Source organism: Rhinatrema bivittatum, chromosome 3 (assembly GCF_901001135.1).
Source record: "Rhinatrema bivittatum chromosome 3, aRhiBiv1.1, whole genome shotgun sequence".
Lineage (NCBI taxonomy): Eukaryota > Metazoa > Chordata > Amphibia > Gymnophiona > Rhinatrematidae > Rhinatrema > Rhinatrema bivittatum.
In genome coordinates this window covers 201,567,432-201,579,800 of record NC_042617.1, presented here as the reverse complement: position 1 = coordinate 201,579,800, position 12,369 = coordinate 201,567,432, and the positions used below count along the sequence as shown (strand labels likewise).

Sequence of the window (12,369 nt, the reverse complement as noted above, 5' to 3'; positions counted from 1 at the left end):
AATACATTTCTATTCATCAAAAATAAAGGCAAGAATAAAAAAGAACTGTGAAAAGGTGTTAAGGGGAAGCGTCATTAGAAACAAGAAGGGAGATTAGCAAAAAAGGTCAATTTTTAATCTACTTACAGTGTGAATCTCTCAGAGAAGATTGTTTAAGCATTTTTGTTTGAAGCAATTGCCTTAGAAGCACAGATACACAGGAAAGCAAAATCAGAGTAAACCTAAGTGCAGAGGAATGGTAACCTTCATCTGCTGATGGTAAATTGGACTTGCTTGCAAAGAATGCTTAAAATATATTTTTTTAAAAAATGCTTTCTTAAAGTGTTAAACTATTACTGGATGTGTATATTGTGTGTTAGTTTTTAAGGCTAGTATTTGTTTGCAAGTATTAAGAATTATGTGTGTTTAGAGATAATAGGCTTTGAGCTAATTTTATGAGTTATTATAAGTTAATATTTGTAAATATTAGACTTGTGAGTTTGTAAAGGTTATTTATGATCTGAAAAGGTGAAAGTGCTGGTTCCTGGGCAACTAGTCATTAGTGTTTGATGTTAAAAGGTGTTGATAGGGCTGTGTTATTAGAAACAGGAAGGTAGATTAGCTAAAAAAGCCAATTGTTAATCTGCCTGCAGCCTGAATCCCTCAGAGGATTTTGTATTATTTGAAGTATTTTTGTTTGACGTAATTGCCTTAGATGCACAGATATAGAGAAAATCAAAAATTGAGTAAACCTCAGACCAGAGGGACTACTGACTGCAGAACCTTCATCTGCTGAAGGTAAATTGGTCTTGCTTGAAAGAACGTTTAAAATCTTAAAAATAAAATTTCTTAAATTGTTAAACTATTAATGACGCATATTGTGTTAGTTTTAAAACTAGTATTAGTTTGAAAGTATTAAGAATTTTGTGTGTGTATAGAGATAATTTACTTTGGGTTAATTTCAATGTAAATTCTCAAAGAATTGTGTGCATAACAATGAGCACATACATGCACAAATAGCACATATTCAAAACTCATTTTTGAATATGTGCACATATTTTTTAAACCTCAAAAGTTTATGCGCAAGTAATAGTCTATGAATAAATTTGCTCACATAAAAACGGGGCAGGGAGAGGCAGGCCTCAGGTAGGGCCAATATTTACACGTATAAGGTGCTATTTCATAACCTGCAAATGCGATGTTCATATGGCTGCTACCTGCACATATTTATACCTGCTAATTATTTTGTATAAGTCATAATAGAATTCTTTATAGCCAAATACTGATAGGGTGAGGGGTCTGGGTAAACTGGGGAGAGTGCAGGCTGAAGAACCAGGGGGTCTTGATGACTATGCAAACTGGTGGAATAATTGGTAAAACTGGTAATTTCCTTGACACTTACATGTTATAAAATGTGAGAATTTACACGTATAAAAGCCAAGTTCTAAGAAAAATATGCATGCAAAATCCCAACAAAAAATTAGTACAAATATACACAAATAGCAGAAGTATGCCACTTAGCCAGATAAGTCAAAATTTATCTGGCTAAGTGGCAGTTTTGTTGCCACTTATCCAGATAAGTCTTAAAAAGTGCTAAGTAGCTGGAAAAGTGAGATAACTGAGTGAGTCTTCGAACACTAGTAATAATCTCTCTATCTTACTTATCTAGTTAAGTAGTGCTATTCTTTTACTTAACCAGCTATCTTACTTAGCTGGATAAGTCTTAAACAGCGCTACTTAGTTGGATAAGTCCCCACAGCATTACTTACTTAGCTAGACTTTTGTCACCACTTAGCCAGATAAGTGAAAACTCATCCAGCAATGCTTAAAATACATACCGTGGCAATGACATCACTGTGAAAGGTCGTTCTCTCATCCAGCTCCCTTGGAGCCAGTGGTATTTTAATGAATTTTTAATGGTTATCTGTTAAAGTTCGGGGGTTTTCAAAGCAGCTCATGCGGGCATTTTCACGGACAATTTAGTGGCGCTTTCAGCGGGACAGATGGCGGGACGCATGAAAAGAGCTGGTGCAGAAAATGCAAGCAGCAGTGAAGACAAAATGCCGCAAAAAGTAGACCTGGCCGTGGATGGCTTGCCGGAAGCCGTGATGCAGGAACTGACATGTGCTGTGTCAGCTGCATTAATTGGCCAATTGCAAAAGATACAGGCCTCAATTGATGAGCTACAAGATCAGCAACATGTAAAATAAGTTATCGGAGCACGACGACCATGTGCTTTCATTGGAGGCCGTGACTGGGGAGCTGCGAGAGAAAAATAAAGCTTTGGAGTTAAAGTTGGACGAATTGGAGAACCAAAGTTGGCGCAAAACCCTGAGGATGCTTGGGGGTTCTGGAGTCCATACATGGGGAAGCCTTAATTCGGTTTTGTGAAAAATGGCTTCCTGAGACTCTTCAGGTAAATACAGAGGACCGACCAGTTTTAGTGGAGAGGGCGCATCGGCTGGGGGTTGGTGGATCGGACCAGGCAGACGATGGATAAGTACCTGAACTATTCCGATAAAGAAAAAATCCTGTCAGCTTACCAAAAAACAAAGGAGCTCTACGAAAATGGAAAGTTGTACTTTTTCCCGGTGTTTTCTGCTAAGGTCCTTCCCACCTGTAAAGAGTAAACTCTGTAATGCACCCAGCTGTTTCATAATGGGGCACGTCTCTCCTTGCAGTTCCCAGCACGACAAAGTATTTCGCAGTGGTGAGTCGCGGCTTCTGGCAATGAGTATTACCGCCAAGGAATTCAGCTCGGATGAGAAAAATTTAAACTATTTCTGCTAGTGTGACTTATTTGGCCTGCAAACCTTAAGTTGTTGGATAAAGTTTGATCCAGTTTGTTATGGAGAAGACCCCGGGATTTGGGTTATTTTGTATTATCTTGCTGCGTGCCTGCTACAATCGCCTATTTGGATACCTGTGTCGTCTTGCTTTCAGTGGGAAGAGAGCCCAGCATATCCATTGCTGAAAGTTGGTCAGCTCCTGGTGATGTTCGTGGCCTGCTGGTTCCCAGGATGGGCGTATGTCATCTCACAGTATCGCAGAGACTCCCATTGCAGTTTTTGTTGTAGTGCTGCTGGACTATCTTTGTTACCTGCCGTTTTGAGACATCTAATTAGCAGGGTATCAGCAGGTGGAGAGTTGTTGATGGGCTTGGCTGTCTTCAGGGTATGATCATAGTGATTGCTGCCAAAAGTCTTTGGGTTTGCAAGTTCCTGTGTTGGGCTGACTAAGCTCATCTCTATGGATCAATTCAGTACATGAGAAACTGCTTTGAGTTTCCTAAGGAGACTTTGATAACCAATGGCAGGCTTCAGATTTAGTCATTGTCTGCTTTCTGTTTTGTTTTTGTGTGCTGTTGTTCTTGTGAGCCAATTTGCAGAAGCATCTGCATGTTTGATCCCTTCCAGGAAGCTCTGGGTTCCTGGGGTTTGGATACCTTTCAGAGTTTACTGTGCACCGCTATTTCCCAGAGGTCTCTGCTATGAGAGATCGTCTATCTGTTGGTGAAGACTGCAGAATCCAGGACTCTTTGCCAGAGACACAGGGGGTATTTTTTCTAAATAGGGATTGAGGAGTTTTCATTAGTTGATGAGGGGGAGGGGGATTCAGATGTGTGTATGTTAATGGGTGGATCACCATCTTACGGGCCGATACAGTACAGTGCGCTCTGGTGGAGCGCACTGTTAACCCACGTTAACAGGGGTTAACATGCAAATGCATGTTGATGGCCCTATTAGTTATTCCCGCACATTTTACTTTCAGAAATTAGCGCCTACCCAAAGGTAGGCGTTAATTTCTGCCAGCGCCGGGAAAATATACAGAAAAACAGTAAAAACTGCTTTTCTGTACACCCTTTGACTTAATATGATAGCGATATTAAGTCGGAGGTCCCAAAGTAAAAAAAAAATTAAAATCGGCCCGCAGCTCGCGGGTTGAAAACCCAACACTCAATTTTGCCGGTTTCTGAACCCGTGGCTGTCAGCGGGTTTGAGAACAGACGCCGGCAAAATTGAGCGTCGGCTGTCAAACTCGCTAGCCCGCTCTCCCGTGACTTTTACTGAATCGGCCTGATAGTGAAGAAGTCTTAGGCAAAGCGTTTCAAGCCATAGGGGAAGTCTGGGGATGGGGAAGAGACCTGTGCTGGGGGATCTCGTCCCTTAAGATTTTGAAGGAGACAGCTATGTAAGTAGTACCAGGGGTTTCTAAAGACTACCATTACTGTTGACTGTTTGCACTCTCCTTTCAAGAGGAAAAAGTTATTCATTGATCAAATGAAGGGCAATGCAAAGTGTGGCCTTTCTTCAAGAAACTTATTTTGAGGATGGGGAGCACCAGAAATTGCATCACGAATGGGTTGGCCGGTGTTTTTTTTCCTTTTTTCTGCTAAGAAAAGGAGAGTTGCAATTCTTATAAACAAGAATGTGGTTTTTGAGAAAGAAAAACTATTTACAGATCTTAATGGCAGGTTTGTAATAGTTTCAGGGGTGGAAAGTGTCCCTGGTAAACATATACCCTCCCAGTAAATATTCCCATGGGTTTTTCACTAATTTGGTGGCAAAATTAACTTCCTGGGAGGGGTATGCAATTATAATGGGGGGTGATTTTAATCTGGTGGATAACCCTTTAGTGGACTGCAAACCAGTCAAGACCCCTAGGAAAAACCAAGTGAATTTTGGGGTCGGCTTTGTGTGTCAAGAGCTGCAACTGATTGATAGTTGGTGATCATTGCACTTGGAAGACAAAGAATATACCTTTTACTCCCTTGCTCATAATGTATGCTCTCAAATTGATTTCATTCTTGTATCTGAAAATTTATTTAGTAAGCTGCTCTCTAGTTCCAAAAGGGATGTTCCTTTTTTTGATCATGCTGTGGTAACGATTGTGGTTGCATTGACTGATGCCAACCCTGAGCCTAAGAGATGGTCAATGCCCCCACATTTGTTTCATGATAAAGCATTTGTGGGTTTCTTGTAAAATAAATGGAGGGAGTATGTTGAATTTAATCTGCTTCCTGAAATCGATCCTATGGTATTCTGGAATGCTGCCAAGGCGATCCTACAGGGGCATATTATTGCCTACTTGGCCAGGGTTAAAAAAAGAAAGGAATGCAAAAGTTCTAGAACTAACTAAAAAGATTGCAGCTCTTAGACATATGCATGTCCAAGATCTTTCACAATATTCAAAAGAGAAGCTGTTTGCAGCTAAGAAAAGCCTCACAGTCGGGAGGCAGAGTGAGGGGTGCCGGAGAGGAGGTCTCACAGACTTAGAGACACAGGGTTGGTGGAATGGGGGAAGCCCAGAGGGAATACCTCCATAGAATTGGTAATGGTCCACAGAGCGGGGTACACTAATGAGGTCCTCAGTAGAGACGGTAGTGGTCCACAGAGCGGGGTACACCGATGAGGTCCTTAGTAGAGATGGTAGTGGTCCGCGGAGCGGAGTACACCGGAGAGGGTCCTCAGTAGAGGTGATAGCAGTCTGCAGAGCGAGGAACACCAGTGAGGTTCACAGTAGAATTGGAAAAGGCCCGCAGAGCGGGGTACATCAGAGAGGTCCTCGGTAGAACAGGAAGAGGTCCGCAGAGCGGGGTACTCACGAAGAGAGTAGTGATGGTTCCAAGGAAGCCCCATTGAACGGGGCAGGCAGAGTCCCAGGCATCAGGCTCTCCAAGGAGTGGATAGCCGAAGTTGAGAAGAGGGCCCACGAGGAGCGGGTACCCGAGACGTCTACACCAGAAAGCAGGAACTGGAACGCAGGTCCTCTGAGAGTGAGGCAGATTTAGCAAGGATGGATCTCTTTGCCAAGTCGACCGTAAGCAGGGCCAGCTGGTTTAAATATCCTGAAGGGATGACGTCATCCGGAGGGGACGCCCCCGAGGTTCCTGCCATGATGTGTTTAAGACTGGCCCGTGCACGCGCGCCTAAAGGATCCCGATGATGGCAAGATGGCGGGCGGCAGCATCTGTGCCACCCCAGGCCGTCAGCAGCTGGCAGAGGCTGCCAGTCTACCCCATGGAGTCAGGGAAGTGTAAAGAGAGGTGAGCAACAGGGAGGTTGCAGCTGTCTGCGACTGATGGGCATAACAGAATCCTTATGGATAGAAATTTCAAGGGGAAAAGTGAAGGGTATACTTTTAATATAATTTATGTAATTTTGCTCTTTTATTCTCTTATCCACTTAACATGTTTTTCATAATAAGTGGAATATAAATACTTATAAATACATAAAAAAATTTACTATCACCTGCCTGTCTAGGATGAGGAAACAAACTGTAAAATGGTAACAGAGATTAGAATGGCTAGTAAAATAGGCAACCCAATAACAATGGGAGTCCTCAATGACCCTAGTATTGATTAGGTAAGTGTCACATGAAGATTTACAAAGGAGGTAAAGTTTCTAGATGTCATTAATGATTGGTTCATGCAGTTGCTGGTCATGGCACCACCAAGAGGGGAACCACACTAGATCTACCTGAATATAATCCACTTTGATGTCTACTTTGAAGTGCCAAAAAGCAGACTATAAAAATTGTAAACAATCAATCTAGTTCTCATTTGAACACAGGATTTGTTCCAAGAGATAAAAGTGGTGGATCTGCTTGGCAAGAGTGATCATAATGTAATTAAATTCAACATAATCACTGAAAGGTCAATACTAAGGAAAATGACTGCAGATGCATTTAACTTCAGAAAGGGAAACTATAATAAAATGTGGACATTTGCTAGAAAAAATCTAAAAGGAGCAAGTCACAAGATTAAAAACTTGCAGAAGGCATTTTGTCTAAGCCATCCTTGAGGCTCAGACAAAATGTATTCCATACATTAAAAAAGACAGAAAGAAAACCAGATGACTGCTGACACAGTTTAGTGAAGTGAAAGAGGCAATTAAAGCCAAAATGTCATCTTTCAAAAATTGTAATGCAGACCCAAATGAGGAAAATAGGGAAGAGCATAAGTATTGGCAAGTTAGATGTAAAAAAAAAAAAAAGTAATTAAGCAGGCTAAGAGAGAATTTGAAAAGAAGCCTGCCACAGAGGTAAAAAAAAGTAATAAAATCTTTTTCAAGTACATTCAAAGCGAAAAACCTGCGAGGGAGTCAGTTGGGCCACAATATGGCCAAAGGGTAAGAACAGTGCTCAGAGAAGCCAAGGAAATAACAGAAAAACCAAATGAATTCTTTGTCTCTGTCTTTACTGAGGAGGATGTTGAGGTCATACCCAAACCAGAAATATTTTTTGATGGAGATGACTGAGCGATTGAACAAAATCTCTCTGACACTGGAGGATGTAATAAATCAGATTGGCAGACTAAAGAATAACACATCACTGGGATGAGCTGCTATTTACCCTAGAGTTCTGAAGGAACTTAAACATGAAATTGTAAACCTGTTTCTGCTAATCTGCATCCTATCATTTAAAACAGCCATAAGATTGGAGAGTGATTCAGGAAACTATAGACTGATGGTGTTGATTAGCAAAATGGTAAGAAGCTAGCCGTAAAAACAAAATTACTGACCACATAAAAAGTCATGGTTTAATGGGGGAGAGTCAACATGGTTTCTGTAAAGGGAAGACTTGCCTTACCCAATTTACTAGATAAAGGTGAGCTAATTGCAATAGTGAGCTAGATAAAGGTGAGCTAATTGCAATAGTGTATTTGGGTTTTCAAAAGACATTTGACAAAGTCCTTTTGAGATTTATCAGGAAATTAAGAAGTCATGAGATAGAAGGCAGTGTCCTATTTTGGACAGGTAACTTCATAAAAGTTTGGAAACAGAGGGTAAGAGTAAATGGTCAGTTTTCCACATGGGGAAAGGTTGTTAGTGAAGTACTCCAGGGGTCTGTACTGGGGCCATTTGCTATTTAGCATATTCATAAATGAACTGGAAAAGGGAATAATGAGCGAAGTGACAACATTTGCAGATGAAATAAATTGTTTTGTGTTAAATGTTATTTTAAAACATTTATAGCTCACTTATAACAAAACTATAAGGCTAAGCAGGTTACAAAAATCTAAAACATTATACAATAAGAACATACAGAATAAAATACAATAATATAAAAATTTAACTAAAATATAACACTTCACACTATAATTCAATTACTGACTACATCACCAAATGCTACCCGGAATAAATGGGCTTTCAACATTTTCCTGAAAACCTTCAAATCTTCTAGAGCCTGCAAAGTGGCTGGTAGAGAATTCCACATAATTGGCGCATACTTTCTCTACCCATTTTCTAAGAATATGCGCGTAAATGTTTGCGCGGTATTAAGTGTAAAAGAATTGTACGTAGCAGCCTAGAATTTAACGCAGAAGCAGGTATTTTATAAAGTGTACATGCATTCCACTTTGGAAAATACTTTCTTGTGTTGTGTATATTTGGAAACTGCCAGTTCGCCAAAACCTCCACCAGTTCAGCCAGGCCTCCCTCCCAAAACTGTAGATAGCATACAAGTCCAATTTCAATTGTGTGAGTCAATTAGTAGATCTAAAAGTGTTTGGACAAGTTTGGTAATGAATGTGCGTATATCGCTGCCCCCTTTTTTTGCTGTTAACATTTACGCATGACACCACAAGCAAGTTTCCTACTCTCAAGTTTTATAAAATAGCATCTACATGCATACACGCTACTTACATGTATATATAAGCTGATTTTGCATGTGCATCACTGTGTAATTCTTTGAAAATTACCTCCTTAGAGCTTCATGACCAATTGAAATGATTCCACTAAAGAGCCATTTCACACCCAAAAGTTGATGACAAAAATTTTTTAAACATGAGCAGAGACTAAATCAGATAATACCAAAGGCCTATTTAGATGGTGGGGTGGGGGAAGGTTGCTTGCTTGATACCCAGTAGGTTCAAGGTTTGTGCCTTCATCTGAGAAGTCAGATTGAAATAAAAGAAACAGAAATGTGTTGTTACTTACATTAGCACAGTGTAAGGCCAAAGCACAAAAAACCGCAAACATTTTAAAGTTGTTCTCATCTGTTTTAGAAAAGGCACTTCCACTTAATTTGTTCACCATCTGCACAACACCTATTACGCTTCCTCGACTCACAATAGGCATGCACAAAATGTTCCTGGTAGTGTAGCCTGTGTATAGGTCTACTTCTCTGCAGAAAAAACAGAAGGAAAAGATGACACTGTTAATATCTGCTTCTTCTTTCTAGAATTGCTTTAAAATTTAATACCTAGAGGTTCGTATTCAGTAAGCCAGAGAGCAGACAAGCTAACGGCTAAAGTTAGCCAGATAACTTCCCCTGGGTGTTCAGTAGGATAAACGTCTCACTAATATATTCACCTAAAGTTATCCGCTACATACAGTTGGATAACTTTCAAACGTAACTGGCTATATTTGAATATAACTGCTTAGGTTTTAGAGTTATCCGGCCTTGTGTGGCTGGATAACTGCCACTTAACCGGATACCTTTGAAGCTATTCAGTTAAGTGGCACCGAAAAGCAAAAAAATAAAAATAAAATGCTGTGCAGGCCTGTGGTCCAATTCCCACCACCCTACCCCAATATGACAAATGGTCCTGCCTGGCAACACATCCTCCACCCCCCAAAAACCCTTCCAATTATGGAAAATATGCATCAGGTACCCCCCAGCCCTTTTTTTAAAATAAAAATCAGGCTATTTCCTGGGCCCAATACCCTTTACCTACCTGTAACCTGTATGTCCCAGCCCCCCTTGGACCCTAAAAACCCTAGCCAGGAGCAAAGTTTCTCTTACCCAAGTCCAGTGCTGCTTCTGTGAGAAACTGCGCTGGAACAGGAATGGATGGATACTTTCCATCGGGTCCTCAGGTCACGATCCCTTCCCCATTGCTTTTTTTTTTTTTTTTATTTGAAACAAAATCCTGTGGTCCCCACTTTTCACCCACCCTCAAATTGTATGTCCCAGCCCCATCTCGAAACACCAGCTGCTGGAACTTACAAACCCCATCCGGGAGCAAGGTGTTCACTTACCCGCTTCCAGAGCCGAATCTGACTGGGGTTTTTAGGGCTTGGGAGGGCTGAGGGAGCTGGGGGGCCAGGAAATAGCCTGATTTTGATTTTTTAAAAACAACCTGAAGACCTGATGCATATTTCACATAATCAGAGAGGGGGGGGGTGTGGGGGGGGGGTAGGGTGTACATGGCCTTGCAGAGCTATTTATGTCATATTGGGATGGGACAAATGGGAATCGGGCCGCAGGCCAGAATTGCATTTTTTTTTTTTTTTTTTACCTTACAGTGCTGGTGACAAGTTATGCAGCCACACAAAGCCAGATAACTTAGGGGGTTATTTTCCAAAGCGATCGAACACGAAAAGGGGGGCGTGCGATCACTAAATGGGGGCGGCGTCAAGACTGGAACATTAGGAGTCGGGGGCGGCACCGGGGCAGATGCCACGAAGACATCACGGACAGCGAAAAGGAAAGAACCCTTTTCGTTGCCTATTTCGCGCCCAATGGCACCACCTTTTATGATGGCGCTATTGGGTGCGAAAGCCGGCCCCCCTGTACCGCGCGATTGAAAGAGCCCGGTGGTATTAGTGAATCTAGGCCTTAGCCAGATACAACTCAAATTCAGCTAAGTTAGCCGCATAAAACTGAGGCCTGCCCTAGATCACCCCCAGAACACCTTTTTATCCAGCGAGATTTTAGCTAACTCTAGCTGGATAAGTAATCCAATATTTAAAAACATGCCATTTAGCTGAATACCTTGTGAGTTATCTCACTAAATGGATTTAAATATTGGGCTCCTACTCTCCAATAGGTGAAAGACAAATGTAATCACAGTCAAAAGCAAAACTTAGTTTTTGGCAGGACAATAGATTTTAGCCTGAAGGGACTTTACCAGCAAAGCCATTTGGACCTCTGCTAGGTTTCTACTCATATCAGAAACATATATTTTATCAGAAGCAGCAGAATATCTGGCTATGCGAGTTCTTCACAACCACCTTACTGGGACATGGAGGAGAGCTTTCGTAGCTGACACAAAATGAGTTCTCCTAGCAGTTGTAGAAACCTAACATTCAAAGTTCTAGAAGAATGTTCATTATAAATTACAAGATCTAGAGTTTAAAATATTCACAAGGTAGTACATATGCAGTCCATTCCCTCTCAAGATTAGAAAGGTGCACCCATAGAGAACACAGGCTCCCAAAGGCAAACTTTATATCATATGTATGTCTGTCTATTCAATCCCCAGTTCCATAGGCATCAGAACCGGGTGAGGGGGGGGGGCGCACAAGGACCATGGTCCCCCCCATAATTTCCAACAACAATGGAAGGAGCAATCTCATTGGTGGCAGGTAGGAAGGCCTATGTCCTTTCCGCTGCTGTCCCCTTCTCCCCGGTGTTTCTGCAATCTCTTCACTCACCCTACCTGAGCCTAATAAATCGAAAGATCGCAGCCTTTCAATGCTTCCGGCTGCTTCCTCCTTCTCGGTTGCTGGTGCCTGAATGAAGTTATCAAGTGCCGACAACCAAGGAAGAGGATGCAGTCATGTGGCATGGCCTTCATCCTCTGCAAACAGGTCTGGCTGTGCCATTGTGAAGCCTGTCCTGCAGTGGCCAAAGAAGCAAGCCAGGCCGCTGCAGAGCCCATCCTATGGCAGTTGAAAATGAGGCCCTGGCCTGCCTGCATGTGTGTGAGGCCTGCCTGCCTGCCTGCATGTGTGTGTGAGGCCCTGGCCTGCCTCACACCTGCATGTGTGTGAGGCAGGAAGGAACTCACACCTGCCTTCCTACAGGTATGAGTTCCTTCCTGCCTGCCTGCATGTGTGTGAGAGAGTGCCATCTTGTCTGCCTATGGGTTTGTGTGTATGTGTGTGTGTGTGAGAGAGAGTTCCTGCCTGCTTATGTGTGGGTCTGTCTGTATGTGTGTGTGAGAGTGCCTTCCTGACTGCCTGTGTGTGTGTGTGAGAGAATGACTTCCTGTCTGCCCATATGTGTGTGAGTGTCTTCCTGCCTGCCTGTCTGCATATGTATGTTTGTGAGTGCCTGCCTGAGTGTGCGTGTGTATAAGTGTGTGTGTGTGTGTGTGAGAGAGAGCATATGGGGAATGTTTTAGAAAATGAACATGTGTGAATGTGAGAGAGGGAAAAGATAAAGTTTGTGTGGCCACCCCCCAATCCACAACATTCTCAGGGTGACTGGCCATCAAAAGTTCCCAGGTAAGGAGAGTGGGAGATTTTTAAATCTTTACTAGTTGTAATTTCAGGGTGTTATTTGATGTGTTTGCTGTTTTGAAATATTTTATTGGTTTTGGGGAAATATTAAAACAGTTATGTGAGTTTTTAATTATTGGTTCAGTTAGATGACACCAGAATTTTTTTCTATCATGAAGTGTTGGGGAAAATATCCCTCTTTGCCCCCATTGTTAGAGGG

At 42.0% G+C, this 12,369-nt stretch overlaps 1 protein-coding gene across 3 annotated transcripts in view; it reads right to left on the bottom strand.

Annotated features, from left to right (window-relative positions):
• PDE10A (phosphodiesterase 10A) overlaps positions 1-12,369 on the bottom strand; it is a 748,737-nt gene that overhangs the window by 120,913 nt on the left and 615,455 nt on the right. For all 3 annotated transcript variants that reach the window (XM_029594115.1, XM_029594117.1, XM_029594116.1), the window contains one exon: positions 8,919-9,105. In XM_029594115.1, the coding sequence (XP_029449975.1) occupies positions 8,919-9,105 (187 nt within the window). The remainder of the gene's footprint in view (positions 1-8,918; positions 9,106-12,369) is intronic.